Raw genomic sequence first — 21241 nt, 5'->3', positions numbered from 1 at the left:
AAATAAAAAAAAAACTAAAAAAAAAGGAAAAAACTGAAAAATAAGCTAAAATAAAGGTAAAAACCAATAAAAAACTAAAAAGAAAAAAAGGAAAAAACTAAAAAAAATTTTCATCTAAAAAACTAAAAAAAACTAAAAAAGGTAAAAACTAAAAGAACTAAAAAAGAAAAAAATAAATGACGAAACTCAAAGAGAAAGCGACCAGGACAAAAGGAATGTTCGATTAGCAATCAACAAAGCACCGGGACACAGGGAGTATAAATGACGACCAGGACATAAGTAAAAAAAAAAAACTATCTATATATATAAAAATAAGTTGTCTGTGGATCTGTGGATCGTGGATCAGGTGACATCACCTGAAAAAACTGGATCAGGTGACGTCAAAACTGAAAAAACTAAAAAAAGGCAAAAACTACAAAAAAAACTAAAAACTAATAAAAAAAATAAAAAAGCTAAAAAACTAAAAAAACTAAAAAAAGGCAAAAACTACAAAAAAAACTAAAAACTAATAAAAAAGCTAAAAAACTAAAAAAACTAAAAAAAAGGCAAAAACTACAAAAAAAACTAAAAACTAATAAAAAAAATAAAAAAGCTAAAAAACTAAAAAAAACTAAAAAAAGGTAAAAAACTAAAAAAACTAAAAACTAAAAAAAACTAAAAAAAAGGAAAAAACTGAAAAATAAGCTAAAATAAAGGTAAAAACCAATAAAAAACTAAAAAAAAACTGAAAAAACTAAAAAAAGGCAAAAACTACAAAAAAACTAAAAACTAATAAAAAAAGTAAAAAAGCTAAAAAACTAAAAAAACTAAAAAAAGGTAAAAAACTAAAAAAAATAAAAAATAAAAAAAAACTAAAAAAAAGGAAAAAACTGAAAAATAAGCTAACATAAAGGTAAAAACCAATAAAAAACTAAAAAGAAAAAAAGGAAAAAACTAAAAAAAAATTTCATCTAAAAAACTAAAAAAGGTAAAAACTAAAAGAACTAAAAAAGAAAAAAATAAATGACGACACTCAAAGAGAAAGCGACCAGGACAAAAGGAATGTTCGATTAGCAATCAACAAAGCACCGGGACACAGGGAGTATAAATGACGACCAGGACATAAGTAAAAAAAAAAATTAACAAAACTAAAAAGAAGGTAAAAACTACAAAAAAACTAAAAAGAAAAAAAAACTAAAAACTAATAAAAAAACTAAAAAATCTAAAAATCTAAATAAACTAAAAAAGAAAAAAAAAGGAAAAAAATAAAGGAGAAAAACAAAACTAAAAAACGAATGTATATACAGACCGGTACACCGGGATACAAATGACGACCGGGACACAGGGAATATAAATGACGACCGGGACACAGGGACACAACTACAACGGGGACACCGGGGGAAACAGGGGGATGTAAATGACGACCGGGACACCGGGACAGGGAATGGTCGATTAGCAATCACCATCAACAAAGCTCAAGGGCAATCATTAGAATCATGAGGTATAGATCTGAATACAGATTGTTTTCCCATGGACCATTATATGTTGCATGTTCAAGAGTCGGTAAACCTGACAATCTATTTATATGCAAAGACAATGGGACAGCAAAGAATGTTGTATATTCGCAAGTTTTACGTAGTTAAAACCATATATATATATATATATATATATATATATATATATATATATATATATATATATATATATATATATCTATATTCACAGGTGGGACATAGGGACACAACTACAATGGCGCGTAACTATTATGGCGCGTAACGACTTACGCGCGCGGGGGGGCTTGGGGGGGGCGCGAAGCGCCCCCACCAACTAGGTGTTGGGGTGGCGCGAAGCGCCACCCCAACAGCTAGTTACAATATAAAAATCAATAAATTGGCCCAACTTGGACTGCAGCACCATATATTGAAACACCATGGGTGTTAGAACTGCAAACTGACCATAGTGCCCAGTTGGTTTAAATTGACAACTAAGAATATGATACAAATCAACCAAAATATAAGTTTAATCTAAGGAAGGCAAACTAGAATCAATTCAAGCAAGAAATAATAATTTGAATATTGCCCCCTTCCTTAACTATAAATACCCAAAGCCTACTGCGTCATTTGGCGCTTCACTGAAAGCGAATTATACTACAAATATTTTCTTTTCCGGTTATTACAGCATTGACAATGAAAATAAAAATTACAGTGACAAAAAAATATCTTCTTCTTCTTATGTTTATGAGGTCTGTGGATCAGTATGATGTCCATTCACCTCTTAGACAATAGAGGAAAAACTCCACTGATTATTGGAAGCTTCTGGCAATATTCCTAGAAAAAAATCTGCCGGTTGACAACAAGCAACGTGTTGCTAGTAATAATGGCGTCTTTTCAGGATTGATATCATCAACCTATAAATAATAGCTTCTAATTCATGTGATAGGGAGCAATTGATGAGAGCATCAAAAGTTAAGGGGATCTTTAATTAATGGCAGTAATTCCTCAGTCTCCTGGGATGCAATCAAATAGCACATGTTGAGAGTCTGTTTCCACTGTCTGACAGCATTTTCTACATAGTGGGGTGTGGTGGATTCCCCATTTAAAAAGGTCAGCGTTAAGTAAAATCGTTCCAGTTTTTAACTTATAGTAGATCATATTAAAATCCTTAGACTTGAAAGGAGGGTACAAAAATCGCTGGTAAGTAATATTTGTTCTAGCTCTAACAACATCTCTGTAATTCTTTGTTCTCAAATTTCTTGCCGGGGGGATCTCAGCAGCCTTATTTGCCAAATCATCTGCCATTTCATTGTATTTGATTTCTTTATGACTAGGAATGTGAAGGAATGAAATACCACATCCCATCGAGAACAGATATCCAATCTTTTGGTGTATATTTTTCAGGTAATAATCATCAGCTTGATAATTTATCTTGTTGAGAAGATGAATTGATGAAAGGGAATCTGACAGGAACAAGACATTTCTTGAAGAGGTCCCAAGCTCACTTAAAGCATCTAATGCAAGTCGAACTGCAAATAATTCAGCCGAAAGTACTGATGAATTAACTGGAAGGGGGGCAAAAATATTCAGGTTTAGATCAGGGATACAGGCAGCTGCCCCAGCTTTAACAGAACCATCAGTGTAAACATGCATATAATTGGGAAAATGTGTATTCACATAATTTTTAAAAATTATCTCGACTTCCTTCGCTGAATAGCAGGATTTATTCTTTTTTAGCATACTCATGTGACACTCAATATGGGCCATCTCCCATGGTGGGGAATCCACAAAGGGAAAAGTATCCATCCACTGAGAAGACCACTCTGGAAGCTCCTTTACAAAAAGATTCCAAGTAGATGATACCGAAATCATAGAGGGTGTGTTATGAAAGACTTTCTGGTATACATAATGTTGATTACCGTATGCTTGTATTCTGGTGAAATATCTTCTTCTCTGAAGCAAAGCTCTTTCTTCCAAAGAGGTGATCCCCGACAGGTTTCTCATTTTAATTATTGGAGTATGCTTATGAAATCCCATAGCAATACGGATTGCAGAATTTTGCAATGACTCCAACATGTTAAAAATCTGTGGCGAGCTATTAGCAAAAAATTGAATACCATATTCCATTTTTGCCCTTATATAAACTTTAAAAAAATCTATAATTGTTTTAGGTGATGAGCCCCATTTCGAATTAGCGAGTCGTTTAAGTAGGGTTAGTTCCTGCATTTTATTCTTCTTGAGTGATTTGATGTGATCATGCCATCCTAGTTTGGAATCAAAAACAATTCCCAATAATTTCACTGAAGATTCATAGTTTATAGTAGAGTTATTTACGACTATATTCGGTATGGATGAATGTCTCTGTCTGGTAAATAGGGTTGCTTTGGTTTTGGAAGTGGAGATAGACAAACCTAATGCTTCTGAGAAGCAACAGATTATATCGATATCTTGTTGAAGATCTTTGACTAAATCAGTGACGTTTCTGCCTGATTTCCAGATTACTAGGTCATCTGCATAGAGCCCAAATGATGCATCTTATCTCTTACTTATGAGTGATTTTATTTGTATTTTCCAAGACGCATATAGTTTTCAATAAAGCGCCAATGATGCAGCAGGTTTTAGACTTTTACAATGAGAGAAGGAGGCGATACCCAAACTTTTGCTTGTAGTGATTTTTGCTGGTTTCAAGCTTGATTTCCATATTCAATTTAATTTCCACTCGTTTTAAGATTTAATTATTCATTTACATCAGTATCTATTGTATGCTTGTTTGCATTGATTGTTTATTTAATTTCTGTTTGTTTTGGCTTCATTTATACTTCAATAGCAAAATATTTTTCTTTTGTTTTAAGCTTTAATGGTATATTCAATTTAATTGTTAATCGTTTTAAAATTGATTTATTCATTTATATTAGTTCTTGTATGTTTTTTTTATGATTGTTTATTTAATTTCTGTTCGTTGTGAGTTTCATTTGTTCTTTAATAGTAATTTCTAGTCGTTTGAGTTTGAATTTTAACAAATATTTGTATCTGCTGATCTTAAGTTTAATTTGGCCTTTATTTTTCTTTGAAAAGCTTATTTTTCAGAAATGTTTTATTTTTATTTTTAAAAGACAGACTATCACAAGCTCTCATAGAGCTGAATTTGCTTCATATGTCAAAGCAAATGAAAATAAAACAGAAACAGTCAAGACAGCAAGCCAATTGTTAAAATTAATCAAATAGTAAATCTATCAAACATAAAAATGGTTAATAAAAGATTAACCCAAAGCAGTAAGAAATAAAATTCAAAAAAAAAAAATCGTGTCCAAAAACTAGGCATAGACAAGGAGGTATTTTCACCTTCAAATTGGTCAGAAGGATCCCTCCTTTAAGAATTGAAAAATTCCAATGGTGGGCTAAAATGGACCTTTGTTCTAGACCCTCTTGCTTAGAAAAATGCTTTGATACTGATCTAAGGGGTGAACGAGTGTGCATTCACTCACCTATGCAATACTAATAACATGGTCGATCTTTGTGCATTTAATCAATATAGCTACATTCTATGCAACGTAATTATTTTTGTATCAAATGGAAACTGCACCAAACTGTCTGCAAACCCTTGATGTTGCCAATTGTCAGTAGAATATACTTCTCATTAACATCTACAAAGATCTTGGATCTTTGAAAGCCAGACTAAAAAAAAATCATTAGTAGACTGACAAAACAATACTGGACCAAAAACGACCATCCCCACATAACTTTATTCAGCACTGAAACTAATCAGAACTTTGTAGTTTTAAGAAACACCTACTATTCTCTTCCTATGAGACAGTCAGAAAGCTAAGACAGGGCTCAATGATTTGTACTAAAGATTTGACATTACAACATTATTTGGTCAATTGGGAGTTTCTCCAAGAGTTTTGGGAAAATGGAACATATGGAATCTAATTTCATACTTGTATGTGTCACAGTTATGTTTTTTGTTTAATTGTAGGCTAAATAAAATCATAGAATGAAGCAGATGTTCCCAATGTTTCAGACAATTTATTGGAAGTTTTGGTAAAAACTTTTAAACATTCTAAAGACACTCAATAGGATTATCTGAATTGGCCTTCTCATATAGGAAGTAAATAAGAATGTCCTGGCCGGCAGTATTTGAATATACCTAATTCTTGGAAATTGAGCACAATAAAAGGGGTATTAAAGGGTGAACAAAAAAGTACTACTTGAATTAAATGGTTAAAGAAAGGGAATATATCATGTGTATATTCCCTTTTTGGCTTGTGTAAAGAGGTATGATTTCAAATCTGGGAGTTAATCCCTTAGGGTCACAAATAATGACATTATATTTTTTTTTTTTACCTTCTCTATTTTAGTTCACCGTTTCTCAGTTAACTCCTCCAAGCTCTATTAGGTTCGACAATCAAGTTGAATTCAAAGTGGGATACCCATTTTTGTGACATCTTCTACCAAGTTTGCATGACCAATGTTAAGCTTCTTATTAACTCTTTAAATGTCTAACTTGGATTCCTTAAATATTTGCATGTCTGTTGTTCACCCATTCATAAGCATAAAGTTTTTTTTTATGAAGATGGAGCACTGACTTGGTCCAAAAAATTATACAAGATTTTTCAAATGGAAGTCAAGAGTGACATTACAACGAAACTAATATTCCTGTATATAAGGTCTGCTCCCCTTAATCCCTTACTCTTGATGCGAAAATCTCAATGCGGCTTAACTGACAACATTTTAAAGTGCATAAAATATAGTGATTTAGCAATCGAAGCTTTAAGGAGAGGGATCAAACTTTAGTGAAGAGAGTTGGCAGTTATACAGGTGAAACTTGAGTTTTAATGTTGCTCTTTGCTATCATTAAAGTATACTTGTCTGTTGAATTTGAATTCGGGTTTTATTTAGAATAATGCTAAAGTCTATCCGAGATATTAGGGGGTCTCCCGTTCCTCTCAACCTCAACTGCTTGCTGTGAAGTTTTAATTGTTTTATAATAACACTTCGATTGAATTTTAAAATCCACCAGAACCAACGATTTCTGTTCGCTTGAGACTCCTCTTAAAATTCTAAAACCACTGATTTGACATCAAGAACATTCACCCATGACATAAAAACGCACAAAATTATCACATTTCTGTAATTAGGGACGTGAAAAGTATGTTGGGGCTCATGAGTATTGAAAATGTGATAGTGGGGTTTTCATCACAATCTGATCGTTTTTGAGGGACAGGATGAGCCTTTCTCTTCTTTTTGAAATAATACAACTTGAGGTAACTAGTGTTTTGGTGTGTGTCTAGTTAGGCTTGCACATCTAGACATGTGTCTGCCCAGACATCAATATCCATGCTTTTCCCATTCAAATATTAAATTTGAGGCTTACAACCAAGTATCCATTAGTAGAGTCTAGAACTGTATGTTGAGAATTTTGAATTCTACCAATCAGGAAGCCTCTAATGCATTATGTCTATCATTTGTGCTTAAAAGCAGTATATACATGTATATCTGGATCAACTTCCATGATTAAGGCCAATGCAGTCTAGGCATCGCAGTTTTGGTGGACTTGATGTACAAATAATATACAAATAACTTTTAACAGCTACTTTTAAACTTGGTAATTTTGAATTTTAATTAAGCTAAGGTTTTTTTTTGCATAAAATGAGTTATTGAAGGTGCTGAGTTTGTGATACATCCTCTGTGTTAATATTGTGTCTATTAAAAATCGGCTGGTAGTTTTTTTTTTTTTTTTTTTTTTTTTTTTTTTTGCTTAATGTGACTACAAGCTTATGCTGGATAAACAGGTTGTAAGCATTCTTTGGCTTTCAGAATATAGAAAAGAAGCTGATTAACCATATTTCATACCGAGTAGATATAGTTGAGCAAATAAAACTTGCAGCCATGTTAAAATTATGCTTAAAAAATTGTTCTGTGAAAAAGACAATTGTTATTAATTATCTTCTTTCATAGCATTGTGTTCTATAATCTATTACAGGTTGTGAATGCAGCACGAAGGACTGGAGCAGCAATTGACACTCAAGTCAAATGTAAGTGACGAGTTTTTTATTTTATTTATTTTTTTTTACCTCCTCTTGTTTTTTTACATGTGTGCAGTACACCAAATAAAATTATTACAAACAAGCTCTTCTCTGCAGCTATTATAAATAAATACAAGTAATATGATCAGCTGTTTTCTCAATTGATTGCTATTTGCATAATGGAGGTTAGGTGGAAAGACTACTTGTGTAAACCCACAAATTATTTGTGACAGTAGATCATTGCGTTTCTCAAGACAAGCCTTTTTCAACTTTTATTCTTTTAGGAAATTGATAAAAAAAGATAATAAAAGTGAGGCTGAAACTTAAACTTAATATAAACAGAAATTATCCTTTACCTGAATTATTTTCTATAGTAAAAGCAAGTGGTGTATATGTTTAACCCATGTTGATGGTCTAGCTTTGTTACCTGATGAAAGCAAATAAAACCAAAAAACCTGTATGGTAAAAGTAAATATTTACATGTCACAATATTTACAAATTTTCACAAACAAGAAATTGCATACTTTAGAATTTGTTTATTTTTGGGTTTTTTCTTTTTAGCAAAGTCTTTTGGTTATTTGAATTCGGGATTGAAGGTATGCTATGAACATCAATTCAAAATATTTGCCCTTTTTATTTCTCGCGTTGGCCCAATCCTTTGTCCTTCTATGGATATTTTCTTCTCCCTCTCTGGTCACTTTGTTCTAACAAATTATCTAGTAAAGAAATAGTTTCCTTTTGTTTTTCCAGTAGAACAAAAGTGGGCTAAGAGCGCATCTATAATCAGAGGGAATGAAGATTACTATCCTTTTAACAAATAATGAGTAACATTGAAAAGTTTGGTAAAATTATTTGTCCTTTGGAAAGAAGCTGGTGGGAGTGTGCCCGATACCTTACTGTCCACCAAAAGTTAATTATACCTCAGGTCTTTGAGATTGTACTACACTTCAATATATTTATTAGACTGTTTTTCCTTTTTTTTTTTAATAATGTTTTTTTTTTTAGTGCTTCTGGGCTATCTGCCTTTTGCCCACATGATGCACTTCAAGTCAAAATCTCAAAGCCCACCTTTAGCTTAGTGGAGAGTCAATGAAGAAAACTTCTCACTTTTACAGGCACTGTAAAACTTTTGGTGGGACACCACTTTGTTCCTATTCAATCCTTTTTCCTTTTCTTCAAACTTTTAACATATAAATGCTCGAAACTACTGGTGAGAGGCACAACACAACAAGTAAATGCTTGGATGTTTAAACCTAAAAACATAAGACAAATAAAACACAGTACAACAAATCCATTCTCGGCTGTTCGAATATAAAAAAAATAGAATGCTTGAACGTAAAACATAAAATGGTAGGCTATTAAAAACTAAATTTATGAAGAAATAAAAAAAAATTCCTTCTTTGTCATCTTTATAAAACGGCCTAAAACACAAACATAAAGCTTTATATTCCAACTGGGCGCATGTGTGAATGTAAATGTTTTTTTTTTTCTTTAATGTAAAGAAAATATGAGCGTATTTGATTTATTGCTTTTTTTAAAGATGGCGCTGCAACCAATAAGCACCCTGTCACCACTTTGAACACTGCAAAGCTGGATCGTGAAACTGAGGAGTTGAAACATGAAAAATTACCCCAAGATGTTGGCAAATTGATTCAACAAGGACGAAACAAATTGGGAATGACGCAAAAGGATCTTGCTACAGTAAATTCCACTTTTTGATTCATTTTCTTCCCCTTGCTCTTCTTTTTCTTTTATCACCAAACTACTAAAAATTAGTCCTTGGATAAAGCTCACAGTTTTTTTTTTAAACTATAACTAAAACAAAAGTTATATGGAAAGTAAATGAATATTGAGAGTTTGCAGGCATCTATAGGTTCTATTTCTTTTGTTTTCTTCCTTAAGATACGGTAAAAGTAGCCTAACGCTAATATCTTTTTTTTTTTACCGAATTTCGAAAAGTATTGTTGCGAAACTTTCTGACGCTTAATGAAAATTTGGAAAGCGGTAGAACAAAAATGACCATGCTCTCTGGTAGTCTAAAAAAAACTGCCTACTTGCCCCCAAAGAAGCAAAGTAGTTTATTTTTTTAATAATATTTCTATTTGCGGTGGAGAAACTTACATACAAGTTACTGCATTCGATTTTCTCACAATCAGAGTTCACCCTTTTTTAATTCATGAACATGCATTAAGGGTTTTTCTTCTTTTTTTAGGTTCACTTGTTTATCTATCAAACATGTATAATACATTAAATATACACATATCTGGTAGAGAGACTAGCTCTTTTTGCACAGACAAAAAAAAAACAATAGAGGAATAAATAGACTTTTAATCGAAATGAAAGACCTGACAGATAAAAATAAATAAGAAAAATATCATAGCAACTGCAATTGAATTGACAACCCTGCCTAGTGAGCTCGAGTGTTGTAAAATTCTATTAGGTACTGGTGTCTGACCATTCTGAGAGGAACCAATAATTCAGTTTATATTTAATGAAAAACTACTGTTTTTGGAAAAAATGTTAAATGTGAAAAATTTTATTATAGTATTTAGAAGTTAGAAAAGATAAAGAAGATTGAGGAAATAAAGACTGCATCCCAGGAATAACTAAAAACGAAAGCGCGCACCAGAAGTACATCAAAGATTGGATAAGTGCTGATGTGTAAATGTATCCGAGGGGAAATACTTTGAAGGGAACCAACTAAATGTTGAAGAATTAATAAATAGTTTCCTGAAAAGCAAAACTCTGCCTTCTTACTGAAGAAAATGAAAAGCTTTTTTTTTATCTTAGTCTTTGTTGTCATAGTTTTCTTTTGTAAATTTTACTTTTGTTGTGCATATTTTTTTAGCCCTTCTAAATTCTAAATTTTTCTCTTTGCGTCATTTTGCCAATGACGGTTTATAATTGACGATATAGATAAGGTAGACCTGTTATAGGCAATATACGCAACTTTTTGTATTTGTAGTATTCACAGAATGTAGTTTTTTATTTTGTTCCTCTGGCCCCATGTGGCGAAGTTGCATTTCTAGTTTTTTTTTTTTATTATTTTTCTTTTCCCACAGAAAATATGTGAGAAGCCACAGATAGTAAACGAGTATGAGAATGGAAAAGCTATCCCAAATCAGCAAATTTTGGCCAAAATAGAAAGAGCGATTGGTAAGTAATATGCTTCAAATGCTTATGATAGGAGGTTGGTGTATTTGCTAAAATAAACTTTAGTTTTCACCAAAGAAACAAAATTGTCCGGTCAAACCAATCGAGAAATGTATTTTTCTTCTTAATATAGTTTTGCAGTACTGCTGGTTGATTAGTTTTTGTGGTTTTCGATACCATAAAGGATCGCACTATTTTTTCCATTGTAAACTTTTATAGTGTGTATGGCCAAGCTATTTATAATTGATGGAGGGGTCTCGCCATAAGTTGTAGATTTTTATAGTGCATCGGAATAAACTACAGAAAAGTAAAAGTTTGCACCTACTTTCGTGAAAATCTTATAAAAAATTATTTAACTTCTCCCGTTCTGAGTCGAAAATAGAGATACTTAGTTCTAGCGAAACTTGCATCATTGGAAAGCGTGATTTTTATTTAATTTATTTATTTATTTATTTTTTTATTAAATAGACCAGATTTTCCTATTCAAAATTCAGAAAAGGACAGTCTCTAAAAATGTTCTAGCATACCTGCTATGAAAACTCTAAAAATTAGCTCAAAGGAAATACCATTTCAGCAATTTGGTAGCTTGGGGTGTTGCCCGATTTGATTGAAAACCTTTCTGGCACGGGGTTGTAAAATTTCTTTGTGCTTTTAATCCGATTTCATAGTCAAACCACAGATTCTTAATATATCTCTATGGTTGTTAAAATAATGGTCCCTTTGTTTTTGAGACGGTCAGCCGACACTAAGGTCTGCCAAATGATGATAAGAATCCTCTTTATCCTTATTATTGTGTGTATTTGATAATTGTCAGCTTCTGCTTCTTTTTTTTATTCAGATAAAAAGAAAGTGTAGTTTTATTTTATTGGCACGTATTTCCCTTGTTTATTAAATTCTTCTGTTTTAAGTTCATTGATAACTTATTTTGGGTATCATAAATAATTTTTTACAAAATATTATTTGAGAGACTCCTTAGTAAACTCCGCTCTTTCCTTACTGCTGGCTAACAATGAGATCTGGTCTTACCTTCTGCCACTTTTTATGGCACTTAGTATTAACCAAGTGACATATAGCAATCGCAAATTCTGTCGGTCCCGGTTTTGCTACTTTAGGCACTTCCAGGTAAGCTAGGACGATGAAATTTGGCAGGCATATCAGGAACCGGACCAGATTAAATTAGAAATAGTCGTTTTTTCGATTTGACTATCTGGGGGGGAGTGGGGGTTCGGTTAATTTGGAAAAAATAGAAAAAATGAAGTATTTTTAACTTACGAACGGCTGATCAAATCTTAATGAAATTTGATGTTTGGATGGCTATGGTGTCTCAGAGCTATTATTTTAAATCCTGACCGGATCTGGTGACATTGGGGGGGGGGGAGGAGTTGGGAGGGGAAACCTAAAATCTTGGAAAACACTTAGAGTGAAGGGATCGGGATGAAACTGGGTGGGAAAAATAAGCACAAGTCCTAGATACATGATTGACCTAACCGGAACGGACTTGTTCTCTTTGGGGTAGTTGGGGGGGGGGGGTTAATTATGAAAAATTAGAAAAAAATGAGGTATTTTTAACTTACGAACGGGTGATCGAATCTCAATAAAATTTGATATTTAGAAGGATATTGTGTCTCAAAGCTCTTATTTTAAATCCCGACCGGATCTGGTGACATTGGGGGGGGGGGTTTGGGGGGACCTAAAATCATGGAAAACGCTTAGATTGGAGGGATCGGGATGAAACTTGGTGGGAAAAATAAGCAGAAGTCTTAGATACGTGAATGACATAACTATAACGGATCCTCTTTATTGGGGGGGGGGGATGGTTAATTCTGAAAAATCAGAAAAATGGCGTATTTTTAACTTACGAAGGAGTGATCAGATCTTCATGAAACTTAATATTTAGAAGGACCTCGTAACTCAGATCTCTTATTTTAAATCTCAACTGGATCCAGCGTCATTGGGGGGGGGGGGGTCCGGAAATCTTAGAAAATATTTAAAGAGGAGAGATCAGGATGAACTTAGACGGGAAGAATAAAAACCTATCTAAGATACGTGACTGACATAACCGGACCGGATCTGCTCTCTTCGGTGGAGTTGGGGGAGGGGGGTTAAATCGGGAAAATGAGGTATTCGTAACTTACGAACGGGTCACAAGATCTTAATGAAATTTGATATCTAGAAGGAATTCATGTCTCAGAGCTCTTATTTCAAATCCTGACCAGATCTGTTGACATTGGGGGGAAGATAGAGGGGGAAATCTGGGAAAACACTTGGAGTGGAGGAATCGGGATGAAGCTTGGTGGATAGAATAAGCAAATGTCCTTGATACGTGATTGAGGTAACCGTACTGGATTCGCTCTCTTTGGGGGACTTGGGGGGAGGGGTTCAGTGGTTTGGCGAGTTTGATGCTTCTGGACGTGCTAGGACGATGAAAATTGATAGGCGTGTCAGGGAGCTGCACAAATTGACTTGGTAAAGTCGTTTTCCCAAATTCGACCATCTGGGGGGCTAAAGGGAGAGGAAAAATTGGAAAAAATTAGGTATTTATAACTTACGAGTGGGTGATCGGATCTTAATGAATTTTGATGTTTAGAAGGACATCGTGACTCAGTGCTCTTATTTTAAATCCTGACCAGCATTAAGCCTCTGATTTTCCGTTTAAATCAATCTGTTGATTCTTACAAATTTTTAGAGCTCATACCATATGAGCTCTTGGCTCTTAGCTCTTCTTGTCTCGTCACAAGTGCCATATGAGCTCTTAGCTCTTGTTATTGCTGTAACAGATAATAATAAACTCGGTGCTGTTATATCAAAGTGTCGTGTAAGACGTCCTATTCAAAGTTGATTTTTGCGTCAATTTCAATGAGCAGCTCTGGTGCCAAAATTCCAATTAAGTCTTGAAATCACAATTCCGTTCCCTTTTTTATTGTATAATATTACCCAGTTCAATAACCATTTGAGCAGAAGGGTGATGAATTCTGTAAGAATAAAGCTTCCATATTCTATCAATATTGAAAATAAGAATAGTGGTGGATGGGAAATAGTAATAGAATTGAATAATAAGGGAATTGTAATTTAAAATTCCTTGGGAATCTGGACTCAAAGACTACTTACAATATTCTTCGATAATTATCATATTATATGTGTTTTTTTAGAAGAGGACTATATTCTAACTTTAGAATATAGAATAGTATATGCAAATTAATAGACATTATACTACGTTGTAAATGTTAAGTAAAGTATTGCAGCAAGTTTTGCTCGGGTGTCGTCGAAAAAAGAACAAATGAAGACATTGCCCCTTAAAGCGGCTGTCCTGTGGCAAGACCCAACAAAAATTTTGTTTGGTATTATAGATTGGTTTCCCCCATTCTCCATAGGCCGAGTCTAATGGCGCAATCAGAAATTTTTCAAGCTACCGTACCTTCTGAGATACGCCCTAGTAACTGCAGAGGTAAAAATAGATTTGATAGGTTGTCTATAGCTAATATCTAATATGAACAAGCTAAAATTAAAAAAAGAAATGAATTTTTGCTGCAGAAAATGCAGTAGTAAAAATTGAAAGTAAACGGACTTTGGAAAACCTGACAAAATTAATAAGTTTTTTTTCTGTTTCCCGTTTTATAATTTTCTTGCAAACTTGAAAAATGCAGATACTAGGTTTCATAAGAGGACGGCGAAAAGACGGTCTCAAAATGCATAATTTTCTGAAAACCAACTTTATTCTCTATTTGCTGACATCCAATCAATGTTGTTTATTTTAAAATGCACTATGCACAAAAGTGAAGGCTTTGTTAGCTTGCTCCAAAACATAAAACCTAACACACTGTTGTTATTTCTTTAGCTGTATTATGTACAAGCCAAGGCTGCATTACTTAACCTCAAAATAAACCCCCTAGAAATTGTCTCATATGGTATTTGATTATGGAAATAATTTGATTTAATGTCCATCACTGATTGATTGCCACAAAAGCACTTCACTAATAAACGCCAAAATGCATTATTATTTATAATGGTTGCGTAGCCCTTTTCGCGAGGACATTTTCTAATCTAAAATGTATCGGTGTGATTAAAAAGGTAGGTCAATTAGCATAAGCATATTAGTCGCCATCCACTAGGAGGAATAGGCTTTGTGACTCTAGCTTACAATGAAATAGGCCTACAGGTTATACAGTAAGGCTGTAAAGTTTAATGATCTGAAATTTCTTGATGCACGTGTCCTTAGTTGTAGGAACCATATTACCACATTTTAAGTGAATGCAAGTACTGTAGTATGAAACTGAGAAGTGGGAGGAGTCTCTGAATATTCATTTGCTTTGGTGTCTTAGTCTCCCCCCCCCCAGTTACTCGCCCCATAATAGTCAAGCAGATAGGATATCGGAAGGGAGATGTGCCTTTGAAATTCGTCATTTTCATCCCTAGTTAGTCTTGGCTAGTTGCTCTATGAATGTCAAGCCAATCAGTTGAAAAGAAAAGAAGAAAAAATGCCTACCTCTTCTGAAAAGTTAGCGATGGGAATTAGTTTTAGGCGATTAGAGGTATAGAGGTTTTAGAGTAAGGGGACGGTTAATTCGGAAAAAAAAAATAGAAAAAATGAGGTATTTTTAACTTCGAGCGGGTAATCGGATGTTAATGAAATTTTATTTTTAGAAGGATATCTTGTCTCATAACTCTTATTTTAAATCTTGACCGTATCCGGTGACTTTGGGGGGAGGGGTTGGAGGGGGAAACCTAAAATCTTGGAAAACGCTTAGAGTGGAGGGATTGGAATGAAACTTGGTGGGAAAAATAAACACAAGCTGTAGATACGTGATTGACATAACTGGAACGGATCCGCGCTCTTTGGAGGAGTTGGGGGCAGGGTTAATTCTGAAAAATTAGAAAAAATGATATATTTTTAACTTACGAAGGAGTGATAGGATCTTAATGAAATTTCATATTTAGAAGACGCTGGTAACTCAGATCTCTTATTTTAAATCCCGACCAGACCCAATGTCATTGGGGGCCTTCCTGTGCCTCCCATTATACAGATAAAAATTCACGTGGTGGAGAGGACGGTATCTTTGAGGGCCCATCAGCCCTCTTGGTGCCTGGAATCATACAGATTGAGACTCATCGCATGTTTTGGCTCAAACAAGCTGCAAAGTGCCTACAAGGTTTAAAGGTCAAGTGTCCAAGGTCCTATATCTTTTAGTATGTTCTACCCTAAAAAAAAAAACTACCTTTAAATAAAATACCTTAAAAACCTTAGCCCTTCCCCCCTAAAATAAAAATTTTTGCACTCAACTTCCTTGGAAAAATGTCTGCGAGTCCCCTTTACCTGTCTGTTGTGTTATGTTTTTTTCACGTTTCTCTTAAGAGCTGGACAGACATATCGTTTTTAACTTTTTTCTAACTAAAACTAGGCGTATTTTGCGCCATGATTCACATCAAAATTTTTTTTCCAGGTTAACACTAAATTCCAGCGTCGCTTATGGAGTTCTTTTTCTAAATTTGGGAGTTCCCCTCAATTTTGACTATGATAGGGAAATGCTTATATACTCCCTATCCTAATTGGTGCCTTTCAAATTGAATTCACAAAACCATTTTTCTTCTTTCAATATCTGTGCTGCATCAATGGACTGTGTTTCAGTTTACACAAACTCAAATGTAAAACTTCACAGAACTAACCTTTTTTCATGAAACATTTGCCCATTAATTGCCATAAGGACCCCTTGCGAGACCTCCTAGGCTAAGAATATTTTGGGAACTCTTATCTATTGCGTCTCCAATCGAAATTTAAGCACGCAAGGATACCATGAAGCATTTATTTAAAATATAGGGTCTATGATTAAGTAACGAGTTACAAATAACAGGCTGCTTGTTTGTTGGATTTTGAAGTCCTTTGGTTCCCTTACTTTTACCTAGGTTTATGTTCCCTGTGAAAGTTTTGGGTATGCCGGTTTTTTTCAGTTCTAAGGCTTTAAGGTAGTTTAATACGTTAGTTTTTTTACTTTTGTAGTCTTTATGTTCTGACTTGAGACGGCAGTTTTGCAACCATTCGGTAGCTGATATTGAAATCTATCCATCTGCTATGTTACATTTACTTTTCTTTTACATTTCTTTTAATTTTGAGCTCTTTTTCTTTAAAAACTATTTCAAAGTTCCGTATATCTGTTTTTTTTTTCAAATGATTGCTTTTTAATTCTAATCGCTTCTTGGCGAAAAGGTTTCTCTCCTATTCCTCTCTTTTTAGGCTGAAAAGTCTGTTGAAAAGGCATGGAAAACGTTCGAAAATAAAAAAAAATTCCATTTCTTAATTAAGATTAGATTATTCTCTAATTAAAATTCGAAGCAATATCATAATTCTGTCTCGGTGAATAGATAGATATGAAAATAACGAGCCCAGTGATCTATGTATCTTATTTTTTCGGTACAAGTTGCTCTTTATTCCTCGTCAAGAAATAGCAAAATTCAGAGGGGAAGCAACCTTTAAGCAAGAATTTAGTTTTTAAACCATGAATTTTATGGTAAAATTAAATAAAAAAAGTTTTTTTTTAAGTGAAAGTGAGGAGCGACGTTAAAACTTAAAACGAACAGAAATTACTCCATATATGAAAGGGGCTGTTCCCTCCTCAGTACCCCGCTCTTTTCGCTAAAGTTTGACTCTTTCTTTCAAATCTACTTTTTAAAACAGTAAAAAACTTTAGCGTTAAGAGCGGGGCATTGAGGGGGGAACAGCACCTTTCATATATGGATTAATTTCTGTTTGTTTTCAGTTTTAACGTCGCTCCTTACTTTCAGTTAAAAAAAACTTTTTTTTAATTTAATTTCTGAAAGTTTTTGAATTAATGCATGTCTTGATTTTGGCTCTCCGCACATGAATACTTAAAACAAAATTTGCATTTTTTTTTTTTTTGCTAAATGGCTTTCTTTTAGTTTTGATTGGACGATTTTGATAAAAAAAAGGGGGGATGCGGAAGAGGCCTAGTTGCCCTCCAATCGTTTGGATACTTAAAAAGGCAACTAGAACTTTTAATTTTTTTTTGAACGTTTTTATTAGTTAAAAAATATACTTACAAATTAACTTACGTAAAGAACTTCTATATTCGTATATTTTTATTATGTATATGAGGTTTTTTTTTGTCCCGATTCTTTAAGAATGACCCCTGAATTACAAAGGCCGTAGAATAAATAGTTGAAATTACTAAAAATACTTTAGCGTAATGAGCAGGTATTTAGGAGGAGATCAACCCTTCATATGCGTAATAATTTCTATTCTTTTTAAGTTTTAATGCTGCTCCTTACTTCCAGTTGAAAAAACTTTTTCATATTTACTTTTTCATCGTTTTTTGTCTTAAATAATGCTAGAATATACTGCGCCCCCTTCATGGAAATTCTCTTCTCCCATGGCAAACTCCTCCATGAAAAGATCCTTCCACGTAACCCCCTCCCCTAAACCCCCTCTCCAACCCAAGAAAAATGTCCCCCTGAAAACGTCTGTACACTTCCCAATAACCATTACTATATGTAAACACTGGTCAAAGTTTGTAACTTACATCCCATCCCCCGGGGACTTTGAGGGTGTAAGCCGTCCCCAAAGCCATAGTTATTGAGTTTTTCGACTGTGCTGAACAAAATGGCTATCTCAAAATTTGGTTCGTTGACTTTGGGAAAAAACTGAACAGGGGAGGGGGCCTAGGTGCCCACCAATTTTTTTGGTCACTTAAAAATTGCACTGGAACTTTTAATTTCCGTTAGAACGAGCCCTCTAGCGATATTCTAGGACCACTGAGTCGATACGATCACCCCTGAAAAAAAAAAAAAAAACAAACACGCATCCGTAATCTGTCTTCTGGCAAAAAAAAATATGAAATTCCATATTTTTGTAGATAGGAGCTTGAAACTTCGACAGTATGGTTCTCTGATACGTTGAATGCGATGGTATGCTTTTTGTTAAGATTCTATGACTTCTAGGGGGTATTTTCCCCTATTTTTCAAAATAGGGCGAATTTTCCTCTGGCTCGTAACTGTTGATAGGTAAGACTAAATTTAATGAAGCTTGTATGTTTAAAATCATCATAAAAATTAAGTTCTTTTGATGTGTCTATTAGCATCAAAATTCCATTTTTTAACGTTTCGTTTACCATTGCGCCGAGTCGCTCCTTACTACAGTTCGTTACCATGAACTGTTTGATAAAATATTAAACGTTTTACACGATTCTCGTAAATAGGCAACAAATTTTAGGGGGCCCATGACTATAGCCTCAGCTGCCTATTGATTACTTTGGTCTTGGGGTGACTCGTTCAAAACAACTTTCAAATGGTTCCACTGACGTCATGTGCCAATGCCAAATCATTTTTTGGGGGGTTTCAGTTCTGTTTTTGCCTTTTAATAAGTACACTTAATATTTTCTCGCTTAATGTTCTTCAGTCATTTCAAGTAAATGCTGTGCCTGTCAAACTCTCTGGACTACGTTTTCCCTGCGGCAGATCGGTAAAGGATATTTCTTTTTCAGGAATGAAATTGCGAGGGAAGGATAAAGGCCAACCCTTGGCGCCTCCTCCTAAGAAGAAGTGAGTTTTGAGGGAGGGGGCAGTCTTTGGATAGCCAGCGAGGAGCAGTATTGTTACAAATTGTCCTATTTTATGAGGCGTTTGGTTTTCGTTAAAAAGTTGCAAAAGGTTAAAATCGCTTATTTCTGCTCTTGTCTGGCATTTTTTTTTTTTAACTTTGTGTTTTGTAATACTTTATTCAGTGTGAATTTACGAACTTGAATAAATTCTGTAGTCAAGTATAGAATTTTTGTGTAACTTTCCAATTTCTGTAATACTAAATGCTCTTATGGCACAAATCAAATTTGCTGTTGCAGTTTTTATAATTTTCAGGAAGTAAACGATTCATATTGAATTTTTAAAATTTGCAGTTTCATAAAAAGCTAAGATTTTGTACAGCTTTGTTTTTTAGTAATGAAACGTTGGCTTGCAGTGTTCTGTGCTGATTCCTATACATTTTTAGGAGGGGAGTTCTAATATGGGTATTACAAGAGTTTCGTGCTATTCTCTAGTTTTCGGGAAGACTTTCCGAGACAGAAACTCGTTACCGTCAGCAGTCGTTTGACCGCAACCTCAGTATTAAAGCAGCCATCACTCAGTAGGTCTTTTTTTTTTTAATTACGCAATTCTGGCAGTTTTATTAGATATCTTAAAAAAGTGGCTATAAAAAAGAAATAAGTATATACGTTGCAATAATTATACATAAGTAAAAGTTGCGAAAAAAGTTTGGGCTTTAGAAGCAGGTTTCATCAGCAAATTCGTATCTTTTGCAGGCTTACGTTACGGAACAAGTACCGCTTTTATTAAAAATGCGGCAAATTATATATACAAGCCAGTGCGTTTCATCGTGCTAAGATTACTTATTCGCTATACAAAAATTGCTGAAATGATTGATTGACTGGTCTGTCTTCCTTTGCACAATGGATAAGTGTCTCTAGCTCTAAAGAAAACTTGTTTATTTGTATAAATTAACACGTCGAAGGTGTAAAACTAATAGCAAGGCTGGTCCATTTCTGATGGTAGAGCATCGGACTTTCAATCTCGCGGTATTGGACTATTTTAAACGTGGCGATGCATAAAGAGTTTGATTAAAAGAGAGGGTTGATGTCTTTTCTCTTCATAAATAAACAACTTTTTTGTAACTCTTTCTGTATTGTCTCACAGCTAGGATATCGAGTTGAAATTTACGGGAGCAGTTTTTTTTTGTAGATATGGGTGGTGGTAAAGCGGCTTTGAATTTTGTGTTGAGGGGGGCGGGAGGAAATATTTTCTCAGGTCCGGACAAAAAAGTATACGCTCAGTTTTTTTTTCTTTTTTACGTCTGTCGTCCGACAGGCTTCGCTGCTAGTTGTAGAGCACAAAAGTTGTTTCTTCTACTATGTGCCTCGATAAGAAGCTTGTCTTAGGAAGTTTAAGTTAGTCAGACACATTGTATAAATGCATATACTGTAATGCAAATCAGTCTTAAAATGGGACACAACAGTGGTAACATCACAGATGGAAGTGCTTAGAAAAGAAAACAAGGATTGATTTGCTTTGCGATCAGAAAAATTAGACTGGTGCATGTGCACCAGCCATTCATGAAAAAGGATCATTGCTGCGTTCGCAGGAAGACAGAGCCAAGAAGAAGTGCTCTCTGTCCGTATCTCCATAAATCTTTCATTGAAAAAACAGGAACTTGTGTTACTGTAAATATTTACAATGTGGTCAGAAGTAATTTTTCTCACAGCAAAAGAATTATCCGTTGTTAATGCACAGAAAATCGTTCACCTTATCCGTAAAAAGCGCAAGTATATAAAAAGTATACTTGAAAACCCTTCCCAGAAGAAAGATAAACACAATTTAAGGACACAGCCGTTTATTACGCAACTACAACTATCAAGAACTAAAAAAAAAAAAACAATTAGATTATGAAAATAATTCTCAAGATACATTGATAGATTAAGTGAGGAGCTACAAGACTGGATGCCTTCCTATCATCCGACTAACAATATTTACATACTCATGCCAACATACGTCTCGAATCAAAAATTCTTACATTAAAAAAAATATATATTAATTTCA

General features: G+C 34.0%; 1 protein-coding gene across 1 annotated transcript in view; it reads left to right on the top strand.

The window, feature by feature from the left end:
- LOC136024962 (endothelial differentiation-related factor 1 homolog) overlaps nt 1-19424 on the top strand; it is a 34057-nt gene extending 14633 nt beyond the window's left edge. The window contains exons 2-5 of the mRNA XM_065700565.1: nt 7456-7507; nt 9039-9199; nt 10561-10654; nt 19141-19424. Coding sequence (XP_065556637.1) covers nt 7456-7507; nt 9039-9199; nt 10561-10654; nt 19141-19202 — 369 coding nt within the window. The 3' untranslated portion in view covers nt 19203-19424. The remainder of the gene's footprint in view (nt 1-7455; nt 7508-9038; nt 9200-10560; nt 10655-19140) is intronic.
- The last annotated feature ends 1817 nt before the right edge of the window (nt 19425-21241 follow it).

The sequence above is a fragment of the Artemia franciscana genome, chromosome 3 (assembly GCF_032884065.1).
Source record: "Artemia franciscana chromosome 3, ASM3288406v1, whole genome shotgun sequence".
NCBI lineage: Eukaryota > Metazoa > Arthropoda > Branchiopoda > Anostraca > Artemiidae > Artemia > Artemia franciscana.
Note: the sequence above shows the minus strand (reverse complement) of the source record. Positions and strands in the feature narration are given on the sequence as shown.